At 57.8% G+C, this 11,831-nt stretch overlaps 1 protein-coding gene across 2 annotated transcripts in view; it reads right to left on the bottom strand.

Annotated features, from left to right (window-relative positions):
* LOC102093436 (START domain-containing protein 10) overlaps positions 1-10,839 on the bottom strand; it is a 48,821-nt gene extending 37,982 nt beyond the window's left edge. The window contains exons 1-2 of one of the 2 annotated variants that reach the window (XM_065030314.1): positions 10,690-10,839; positions 204-470 (exon numbers count right to left, since the gene is read on the bottom strand). In XM_065030314.1, coding sequence (XP_064886386.1) covers positions 204-254 — 51 coding nt within the window. In that variant the 5' untranslated portion in view covers positions 255-470; positions 10,690-10,839. Of the gene's footprint in view, positions 1-203; positions 471-2,974; positions 3,348-10,689 lie in introns of those variants that run through there. The other variant, XM_065030313.1, reaches the window with a different exon arrangement.
* Between the last annotated feature and the right edge of the window lie 992 nt (positions 10,840-11,831).

The following is an 11,831-nucleotide window of genomic DNA, read 5'->3' on the forward strand; positions in this document are numbered from 1 at the left end:
CTGGCTCCGTTGCTCCTGCCAGGGCTGCAATTAATGCTCACCCTGAACATTGCATTAATGTCAGGTTTGCATCTGATTTCCCCTGCGCCAGGTAAGGAGGGGCCAGCAGGCTTGGAGAAGGATCACACGTGGCAGCTTTTAATAGCAACCCGCCTGCCTGTCACTGGTTTCTCATCATTCCTCTTGAAACGTTTGCTAATTACCAACAAGCTGGTGTTTGTGTTTCGGGTGTGACGTTCCTCTCTGCAGCCCATCTCCCCCTCCTCCTGGTCCACACCCAAGCCGGTGGCAGCACCCGAGGGCTTCGAGGAAGGTAGGATGTACAGGGTGGGTTCCAGAAAGGCTATAAGGACCTCGTTCCTTCTGGAGATGGACCTGGGAGGGGGTGGAAAATGGCTCCCTCCAGTTGCTCTCTCCTCCCAGGCAAATCCCTCCTCATTTTCAGGGAAGAACTCTTCCTCTGGAAGTGTCTGGGGAGTTAAATTCGATGAGTTAGGGCTTTGGGATCACACCAGCCACCTCCTCCTACCCTGGTGATGGTCTGCTGGACCAGGACACCACTGCCACCAGCTCTGCCCTGGCAAGACATGTACCCATATGCCAGGGTGAGCCTGCACCCCTGCATTGCCCCTTCAGAGCCTTACCATGGGTCATGCCCAAGCTCCTGGGGCACTGGGACTTGAGCGGTGGCATGTGTCTGCCAACTGCTTTCCCAGGGATGTGCCATCTTTTCTGTTGTTGCTTGGGGATGGTGAGCATGGTGAGGCAGGCATGGGATGGGGATCTGCTGCTAGTGACGCTCTGCAACAACTGAGGGAGCTGGTCCTCAGGAGTTCTGACCACATGAGATATCTCCTTTGCCTCTCACCCTGTGTTTGGGGTCCCTCCTGGGGCACCATGAGCCAAGGAGGCATTGGACAGGGGAAGCAGAGCTAGGAAAGAGCCTGCAGACTTGTTCCCAAGGGTGTCCCAGGGAGGGGCAATGCTGAGCATCCTCCTGCCCCTCTGTTATCCCAGCAACTGCGTCTCTGCCCCATGCCAAGTCCTCCTCCTTGTGCCTAGTTTGGCATGGCAGTGAGTGCTCAAGCATCACCACATTGTGCACAGAGCCCAGAGAGGGGTTGGAGAGGTGGGATATTTGCTGAGCTTAGTTCCAATCATTCCTAGTATGGGGATGTCACTTGCAACCCCCCTGAGGTGGGACATCCCTGCAAGGGCTCCTCCTGCTCTATGCCAGCCCTGCAGCTCCCTGCTCCCCTGCGTGTCCCAGCTGCATGCAGAGCCCTGTATTTCTGCAGTGGCTTGCTATATCTGTGGTCTCTGGTGGCTCAGAAATGCTCCTTTTATCCCTGTGCAGTCTGCTTCCCTCCTCTCATCGGCACCAGGGATGGTGACAGGGTGGGAGAAGTGTGGAAGCTGCATGGGACACCCCCAAATTTACCCACCCACCTCCTGAATGTCGAGGTTCCTGTGCTTTCAGTGGTTGGAAAGGGGACAAGACAGGTGTCTCTCTGACTGGGAAGCCCATGCAGCTTGAGGACAGGCACTCTGAGCCACCCCAAGGCACCCAGCTCCCCGGGGGCTGGCCGGCTCCTGCTGCCACCCTGGTGAGTGACAGATCCCAGCCCCCCAGCCCACCTCCCCCCTTGTCAATCCACAGGGGAATTATTTATCCTGACAATAGCAATTGTCTGCACGAGCCCTTCCCCCTCCTCAGCACCTACCCCAACAAAGGAAATCATCCTGATATGAAAGGGAAAATTAAATTACCCCAATAAAGACTTAGTGCTGCTTTAATGACATCACCAGACTCAGGCGCTAATTAGCTGAGTACAAAGGAAGCTAAATGTGAAAACGTGAATTTTTGTTCCCTTTTCTCCTGTCGTAGAGTCTCAGGAGTGGGAGTCTTGGCAGGCATGGCAGGAGGAGATGCTCCCGCCTGGCCGGGCAGCTCTAGACGTGTGCCAGGCTCTGGCAGCCGGTGCTGCCACTGCTGAGAAGGACCAGGGCGAAGAGCTCCCAAAGGTGTTGGGAGATGATATGCAGCTCAAGTCCACTGGGATCCAGCCAAGGATCCCTGGGCTGCAAGTACTTGAATCCTGCTCTGTGCCACCCCTGGCCACTGCAGTCTGCCCTTGGCACACAACTGCACCCTGTGCTCCTCTCACCATGTCCGTGCACACACGCGCCTCTCATGGTGCACTGCGTTGCACTGCTCAAACCTCCCACAGCGAGTGTGCACTGCATGCATGCACCTCCATGCACTGCACTGCACTGCACTGCTTATGCCTCCTACAGTGAATGTGCACTGCATGCACGCACCTTGCTGCACTGCTCACACCTCCCCCCATGAGTGTGCACTGCATGCACACACCTTGCTTACACCTCCCACGGCATTTTGCATTGCAGACTGCAGTTCACACACTCTCAGCTCACTACATGCACACCACACTGCAGGCGTGCACAACCTCCCGTCGCACACACAAACTGCACCTGCAGCTCACACTGCGCACCGCAGCACGGCCGTGTGTCTTGGTGCACCCACATCTCCCATGCACACTATCACACACCTTCGCTGCACACCTGCACTGCACGGACAGCTGACACTACACACACCGTGTGCACACACCTCACACCATATCAAATGCATAGCCCCGTGCCCCAGCTCCACATTCTCTTGTTCTGGGCGAGCATCTGCCAGGACATCATGTCCCTGTACCCTGCCTGCATGACCCTGACACCCAGGATGGTGCCAGCATCTCCTGTTGAGCCGTGCCAAAACCAACTGCCCTTCTTTCTCCCCACACCCCATCAAGACATCATTTCTGCTTGCAGCTTGCAGGCTTGGTTGCCCCCGTGCAGGCAGCGTGCACAGCCATGCCCCCACATTGCTGCAGACCCCTGCCCTGGGCACCCTGGCCTGCAGTGTTTGCACCTGCCTTGGCACCCGACATCCTCCCGGGCATCCACTTACCGGTGCAGCAATGCCGTTTTCCTTCCAGTCCTCTCTGAATGGTGACAGCACTGAGCAGAGCGACAGCCTCGGGGAGAGCTGGCAGCATCACGGAGCTGCTCAACTCGGGGTGCAGGCACTGCATGTGACCCTGCAAAGGGCCAGGGGATGGCTGGCCAAGGGGGGCTACAGCAAACATCCAGCAAACAGCAACTCCTGGCCCTAGGGCTATCTGGTTAGACTAGATCACACCTGGACACCCTCAGGGCCAGCGGAGAGGGGAAGGGGGGGGAAATCTTTGTATCCCTTTTTTTTGCCTCCGTATTTGTGGGTTTTTTTCCTGTTTCCCCCTCCAATGAGCAGCCGGTGGGGCCATGGCGATGTGGAGGGGACTCCAGCAAGAGGCACTGGTGCTGCCCACGGGTGCCAAGAGGCCGAGCAGTAGTGTTCCCACTCCTGCTGGTTTCAGGGAAATGGGGGCTGCTAATACTTAAAGCCTCATTTTAATTAAAGCTTAAATCATCCAGAAAGCCAAGGCATTACTGCCTTCACCCTGAACCTCAACCCAGCTCCTGGGTTGACACTCGCAGTGCTGCCGCAGCACAGGGGCCATCCCAGGAAAATTCGGGAGGGGGCATGTGTTGAGCTCTGCTCCTTGCAGGTTGCTCCCTATCACATGCTCAGGCTGGGGTGGCAGCAGTGTCCCAGTGCCCCCAGTTGCTCCTAGCTGTCTCCGAGGGAGGCCGGCCCTGGGGCACGCCCTGGGCAGGCAGCCCTGCCTGCAGCCTCACTGGGGGCTTCTGCATGGGGTGGCACTGCTGAGACCAGCCAGCCCACTGAGGCTTTAAGGGGATGGGGGTCACCCCCACCCTGCTGCCCTCACCTCCCACTGCAGGGGTTCATCCAAGAGGGATAGGTGTGAATGCCTCCATGCCTCCTTAAAATGACATAGCTGGTCTCCATGGCAACTCTGCTCTGCCTTTTGCCTCAGACCAAGAGCATCATCTGCTCCATCATCCCTGCAGGCCATGGACCGGCCTTCCTGGAAGGGAGTTGAAGAGGTGCTGAGGCTGCAGGACCCACCCCACCCCACGCTTTCTGCCCTGTGCAGCTCCCCAGCATCTGGTCCATGGCTGGATGGAGGGGATCAGCATCCCTGTCCCCAGCTGCCTCCATTCTTCTCCAGCAACGGCCTCCACCCCTTCCCACTGTGGCCTATGCTGTGGGGTGCCCGGCATGGGCATGGCACAGACTGCCAGGGCTACGGGAGCAGTGGGTCTGTGTCTGGATGGAATTTGGACCACTGGGGGTGCTGTGTGCACCCTGCACCCCCTGAAAGCTTGCAAATTCACAGCAAAGCCCCTTACTCTATGTCCATCTCCTCCTGTGAACAAGCAGGCACATGCCAGGCGGGCTGGGAGGCAGGTGAGCATTGCTGGCAGAGCAGAAGGGGGCTGTGCTGGTGATACCAACCTGCCCATCAACCACTCAGACCCCGCTGCGAAAATAACAGAACAGAGCAGAGAACAAGGGAAATTGCCCGGCACTCCAGCAAATCCCACCACCCCCTGCCTGGCGCAGTGGGGTTGGCCTTGGCCTCTGACCTGGCATGTCCCGCCTTTCCCTTAAATCTCTCTAAGCCATGTCGTGACGGCAGCCTGCCGGGAGAAGCCGGGCTAGCAGAGCTGCGGTGGCATGAATGCGGCTATCCTTCCCCAGCCCAGGGCAGGCAGGGCCCTGGGGACACTGAGTCTCAGCCCCAGGTGCTCTGAGGGTGATTTTTGGTGGGGACGTACATGGGGAGAAGGGAGGCGTGCGCACAGAGGTGCACAAGAGCTAAGACGTGCATGCAAGGAGGGATGGAGGCACGTATGTGTAGGACACAAGAGAAGGTGCGTATGCATGGGGGGGACATATTGGGATGAAGGGGTGTGCGCACACTGGTGTGAACACAGGGTTGAGGGGGAGTTTGCACATGGGGATGGAGATGTGTGTGTGCACTCACACGGGGGGATGTACATGCACACGTGTGTGTGTGTAGTGGGGATGTGGGACAAGCATGGCCCCTAATGGCACATTTTCCCCTCCAGACTGCACAGCCTTTGTGTTACCCCAGACACCCCCTGCCTGGGGAGTCCACACCCCCACCCCAGCCCTGCCTGTGCCCTGCAGAGCAGGCAGCCTGCCCGAGTGAGCTCCTGGGGAGGTGCCTTCCTCTCCATTGCTCCTCTGCCAGACAATGTTTCCTAATTCCCACACGGCATTACCCCATGCTTGGTCTTGTCTCATTACTTCCTGTTGCCCCCTGGGAGCCTCAAGCAATTGCCTCCCGCCCCCCTCAGCATCCCAGCATGTTGCTGTAGTGTGTGGGTGTGTGTATTCATAGGGCTGCTGCAGAGCCAGGGTCCTGTGTGTGGGCTCACTGACCCCAGCCTGGCTGGGCTCCCGTCCCTGCTTCCCAGGCTGGGCACACACCTTCCATCATGCCCCGGTGCCCACTGGTATCAAACCTGCTTGCAGAGGGAATTTGTAAACAGGGCTGGGCTCGCTCCAGTACTGTCTTCCAGATCTCTCCTGCACCTTCTTTCCAGCTTGCTTGGCCCTGCTGCAGCCTCCAGGTTTGTCCAAGGTCCTGCTGGTTGAATGTCCCTCTCTGGAGGTACACTTGTCCTGATGTCTTCTCCTGCAGCCCCTCCTCAAGCCTCACTGACATTTTTGGAGCACAGCTGGTTCTCCCAACTTGTTCTGGCCACCCTGCCCCTCCTGCTCCCTGCTCCACCAAGGGTTCTTGCCTGTGCCCAGGGGCATGAGGCACAGGGATATGCTGCTGCAGAACACTGCCTGCTTGACCCAGGAAGTCGGTCTGTTTGCCTGTAGATTACAGGGAGATGTGGAAGCCCGACATGGGGCAGACTTCAAAGCACCTAAGCAAGTGCTTTTGAGTCCCGCCGTGCAGCTGGGTCAGTGCTTCCAGGCTGAGGGCATGGAGGTGCCAATCTGCATGCCATGGGATGTCTCGTGGGGTGCTGGCAGTGGTTGACCTGATGAGGGGATAACTGGAGGCTCAGCCTATGTGAGCAGATCCACCCGGCATCAAACTCCCTCTCTGCAATGAGCTGGGCTATGGGGGAGGTGGCATGGCAGGACCTTGCTTTGGAGGCACCCCAGGGTGATGGAGGTCACAAAGGACTTTGTGAAGGAGCAAGGGGATGGGTCAGGGGATACCAGGAGGTTGCAGATGGGGTGGTACATGGTGGCCTGTGGGGCAGAGGATGGTTGGGGGGCATAGTGGGGCCAGACAAACCCTGCCCTGATGCCAGGGCTCCCCAGTACAGGGGGCTGAACTGGTGTATCCCCCTCCTTATGCCCTAGTAAGAGTGGTCACCAGATCTGGCACTGGGCAAGAACCAGCACACGGGACAGGGTCCGGATGCCACAGCCCAGCCCTGCACTGGCTGGCCTCTCATTTGTTCTCATTAAAGGCTGGCAGGGTGTCTAATTAGGCAGTGTGAGTGCCAGCGCCCTGCTGACAGACACCTGTGCAGACAGACCTTCTCCTCAGCCTGCCTCATAATTAGCTTGCAGGATGCAGCCGCGCCACCCGGCAGGACCTGCTCCAGCACTGGGAAACAAAGATTTTCCTTGCTGGGACATGGCATGGGGCCAGACCCCACCAGCTGCTGCTGGGGCCGATGGCATGGCTGGCACTGCAGCCTCACGGCATGCAATGCAAACCCCATGGCCATAGCATCCTCAGCGGGCTTCCCCCTGCATGCATCTCCTGTGGGTATCACCAACACCCCAGCCATGTGCCAGCAGCTCTGGCTGCCCGATGCATGGAGCAGAGTTACCCCACCATGGGCACCCAGCTTTTGTGATCCCTTCTTCACCTCAGGGCAGTGCCCTGGGCACATTGTATCCACGGACAGAACAGGACGTGGGCTCTCTGCACCTACCCGTATGCATCTATCAGAGCAGCTCATGGGCAGGGACACAGTGAGGATGGGGTGCCTTTGTAGCCTTGTGAACTGTGCAGGGATAACGAGCCAGTGGCCACTTTAATTAGATTAATTGGCTCCCATTCGACTCCAGAAGAGCTGTCAGGCTGCAAGTGCGTTCCTGCTGTACCTGGCTAATTACGGCACTGCGGCCGCCACTCTGCAGCACTTACGGCCACAGAGAGCCGACACCGGGCAAAACCGTGCCAGGGAAATGACGCCGGGCAATGGGCACTTGGCGAGGTAGAGCTACTAAAATAAATTGGAGAACAAGTGGAGGAGGAAGATTCTGAGGATGCTCCAGGTCCTGGGGACGGGACAGAACTGCAGGAGAGCAGAGGCTGGACCTTGCAAGGAGCTGGAGCACAGGGATGGGGTTTGGGGAGCCCAGGAGCAGAGGATGGGGATCAGGGCTGGAGAAGGTGTTGGGGCAGGAGCCATAAGGATGCAGAGGCAGCAGCTGCAGGACGGGGTACCCCAGTTGGGGGGACGGTGTTTGGAGCACCCAGGTGAGCACAGGCAGTGGGGGAAGCTGTGCACAAGCTCTGGGGACTGTCAGGGAGGGGTGGGTGGTGGGATCAGGGCTCTGACCCCGCTGTCCATGCCCAGAGGCTGATGGCAGTATGCAGGCAGGGCTGGGCAGCCGCCAGGCAGGTGAGGCAGGGTCTTGCTCAGCTCTGCCAGGCACATTGAGCTCCTGCCTGGCACTGGAGCTGCTCAGAGGTACCAGCTATTTATAAAAGCCACCCACGAGAGAAGCAGGGAGGTGACAGCCTAAAAATAACCACCTGGGCTGGGGTGACAGGAAGCCACTTCCCCACAGACTGGAGAGTGGGAGGCAGTAACGGGGGCTATTTTTATCCCTCTTGTCCTCAGGCTGTTATTAAAGTGCTGGCCGGCAATGCCCACTGCAGCTGGAGCCGCAGCCTTTGCCCATGCAGATGGCCTGTGCTCCAGGGTGTTGCGTTTTCCTGGAGATACAACCCACCAATGGCCAATGCTGGGAGAGCCAAAAGGCTGATGAGCAGGAGCTTAGCAGCTCCAACAGGTAAACAATGTGTCAGACCCTGCTACACATCCCCAACAGATACCACACAACCCCTTCGGGGTCCAAGACTCCTGCAGGCAGCTGGTAACCTAAGGATTTGCTCAGCTGTGGAATACCAGCAGCTCCCCAGGGTGTCTCCCAAGAGAGAGGCAGTGACTGCGCACATGAGTTTGGGAAGACACACCTGCACACATGCATGTGTTGAGCATGCAGCTGATCCTACACACTGGCTCGCAATACAACATCAGTGCACAGCATGGGGATGGGTTGGACCCTGCAGACACTGGGGACACTGGGAGGGGAAGGGTTTGCAGGTACAGATGGGTGTCCCTGGGCACCTACAGTGCCTGGCACCCATGCCAGAGCTGTTCTGGCATCCCGGTGTGGAGGACACATATTGTCTGTACACATGGGGGACTGTGGGGTGGGGCTCAGCAATGAGCCCCCAGGCCCCATTGCAGCTCCCCAGGATACTCCAACACCTTTATGGACCCCGCAGCCCCCAAACTCCACATAGCTCTATAAGATACCAACCTGCAAGTCCCCTAACCTGTTTTTTGGTCACCACAGATCCCTGAGTGCCAGTGCTTGCCCAGGATCCTTGCGCAGTCTCTGAGTCCCAGCACATGTCCCTGTCATGCCTGCATGTCCCCAAGTGATGCCCTTACTGACCCCCATGCCCCAGCACTGGTCCCCAGATGGGGTGGCTGGAGGAGGTGATGGCACTGGCAGGGAATGGGCAGAGGACAGCAGCTGGGAGAAGGGCAGGGAGGAGACGAAGGTGGCTGGCTCCATCCTCAGGTGTGCATAAGACACATACAGCTGGAAGCTTGTTAGCCAAGGCATCAGCAGCCCTTGCAAAGAGCTGACGCGGCTGCAGCACACACATCTCCGGGACTCCCAGGGGAGCCTACGCTTCGATTCGTGCTGCACATGAGGCCCCCAGAACAGACGCAGTTTGGATGGAGTTATTTTTTCACTGGTGAGTGTTAATCCTGGCTCAGCTAATGCCTCTGCAGCAGCTCGCCTGGGCCCCCCTCCAGGCAGGTGAGGGGGGATGAATGGGGCAGCCACATCCTGTGGCTCATTCTAGGATGCTGCTGTGCCCGTGGCAAAGCACCATGGCTGGGATGGGGGTAAAGGGAGGACAATGGATGAGCTGCCCATGCCCAGCAGCCAAAGGGCTGGTGTGTCCCCAGGACCACTGTGAATGGGAAACGCACTCAGCATGGGGCCAAAGCGGTGTCCCCAGGGTTCCCCTGTACCTATGAGGATGGTGTGGTTGGGGTGGGGGTGGCTGGTACCCTTGGCTCTGACCTTGCAGAAGGTGCAGAAAATAGTGGGGTGGTGGGAGTGGAGAAAGGGCTTCCCCAGCTGGCAAGGAGGATGTAATTGTATGGTACAGATTGAGCCTGTCAGGCATCCCTCCGACAGTGCATCCCGGGGCGCCTTCGACATAAATAATAAATAACAGCCCGGAGAGGAGGGGATTAACAAGGACAGGCGAGGCGGTTATTTCCTAATTGATGGTTTTGCGTTCCTGCAGAGGCTGGAACTGCAGCCACCCTGATGCCATCGCACGGAGCAGGCACCTCCTCTCCACGGCTTCACTGGGGAAATACAGGCAGGGGTAACACAGGCAGGGGGAACACAGGCAGAGGAAATACAGGCAGGGAAGTGCAGGCAGTTCCAGGGCAGAGCAGGCAGCTGGGATACAGCACAGTCAGGCAGAGGGGCGGCAGCAGCCCCATCCCATAGGACGCACCATCCCTGATGGGGGAAAGCCTTGGGGTCCAGCTGGGTTTTAATGCTTTTCCTATCATCCTCTGTTTAACTTCATTTCTGCTAAACTTGTAGAGGAGTGACCAAAATCCCAGTGTCCTGTCCCATTCCCTGCTCGGAGAAGCCAGGATGCAGGTTGTTCCACCTTCTCCCTTGCCCAGGATTTGAGGCATCACAGCCGGGCAGGAGAGGGAAGTGGGATGGGGTCTCTGGGCAGCCCAGCTCTAATTTCTCTGTGGGGTTAGCTGAGCTAAAACCAGCTCTGGGAGGAGGCTGGGCCACTTTTGGAGGTATCATTATGTGCAAAAAAAGCTGGCTTTGTCCCTGTGGGAGGAGCGGCGTCCAGCTCTGCTGCTCAGGACATGCTGGGACCGAATAGGACCATGTCAGCCTTTGGGGACTCCAGATCCTGGCCTGGCCATGATGGGGGGGTCTTCTTTTCCCACCACTCAGGAACATGGAGCCAGGCTGTAGGCAGGAGGATGCCCAACCACCGCTGTGCAAAAGGCTGGTGGCCCGCTCCTTGGTGTGGCCTGGTTCCTGCCCTGAATTACCCCCTCCCCACTGACAGGAGGGGGAAGAGTTTGCTGGGTTGCCAGATGGTGCTATTTAATATTTTTTCTGGGTGAGGCTTGAATCTGCTTGTGCCTGTGAGCAGGACTTCAGGAGACCGACACAGACAGCGCCAGGCTGAGACCCCCCCTGCCTTTGGACTCGGCTATTTCTCATCCAGAAACAGGAGCTTTTCAGGGAGAACCATTCCCCAAAATATCTCCCAAGGCTTTTCCTCACTTAGCAAATGCCCCTTGCTTCATGGGCAGTGCAAGGGTGACAACCCCAACCCTTTTCAGAGTGATTATGCCCAGTGATTCAGGCTATCCCTCCTGCCTGCAACCCTGCCAGCTTACCTGCCTTCCACAAGAGCCAAGGGACCAGGTCAGCTTGAGGGACCCAAGGAGGAGAGGGTGAGGAAGGCAGGGCGATGTCCACCGAGGCAGTGCATTGGCTGGTGCACGGGCAGTGGCGCAGGTGCTGCCTGCCGGATTGCTGTCTGTGGCCCCCGCTCAGCTCGCAATTATCTGGGGTAATGGCAGGGGAGGGTGACCCAGATAGTGCAGGGAGGAGGATAATAAGGAAGATGTAAGTGAGGCTTTGGGAACGGGAGATAGTGAGGGGGGGAATGAGGGAGAGGAGGGGAGCTCCGGGATGAACCGTGAGCTGGGAGGCTGGCCCGATCCAGTGCAGAGCGTCATCGTGGCATATGTCATCCCTAATCCAGGCAGTATACCCCTTGGTAACCTAAAATATCTCCTGGATTTGTGGTCCTGTGTGGTTTGGCGTAGAAGAGGGGGTGGGAAGAAGTCAGATCAGCAGTAGTGTGGCCAAAAGGACCAGTGTAGTGACCATTTCCTTGGAATGGGCACTGGTGAAGCCAAACCTTGGAATTCTGGAGTCAATTTTGGGCCCCTCATGACAAGAAAGCTCTTGAGGTGCTGGAGTGAGTTCAGAGAAGGGAATGGAGCTGGTGAGAGGCTGGAGCACAAGTGTGATGGGAGTGGCTGAGGGACCTGGGGGGTTCAGCTGGAGAACAGGAGCTGAGGGGAGACCTTCTGATCTCTGAACTGCCTGAAAGGAGCTTGGAGCCAGGGGGGTCGGGCTCTGCTCCCAAGGAACAAACAATAGGATGAGAGGAAATGGCCTTGAGTTGCACCAGTGAAGACTGAGGTTGGATCTTGGGAACAATTTCTTCCCCAAAGGGCTGTGGGGCATTGGAACAGGCTGCCCAGGGCAGTGCTGGAGTCACCATCCCTGGAGGGCTGGACAGATGCGGAGATGAAGTTCTCAGGGGCATGAGTTGGTGCCAGGGATGTGGTAACAGTTGGACTTCATGATCTTGGTCTTTTCCAACCAAGATGATTTTATGAGTCTGTGACTGGCAGCACTGTCTCCCAAACAAAATCTTCCTTTCTCAGTGAGTGCTCCCGGCTGGGATGAGCTGAGTGGCTCAGAGAAAGCGGTGCTGGAGGGGCTGGGCATTGCCATGCTGCCA

The sequence above is a fragment of the Columba livia genome, chromosome 14 (assembly GCF_036013475.1).
Source record: "Columba livia isolate bColLiv1 breed racing homer chromosome 14, bColLiv1.pat.W.v2, whole genome shotgun sequence".
In the NCBI taxonomy this organism is placed as follows: Eukaryota; Metazoa; Chordata; class Aves; order Columbiformes; family Columbidae; genus Columba; species Columba livia.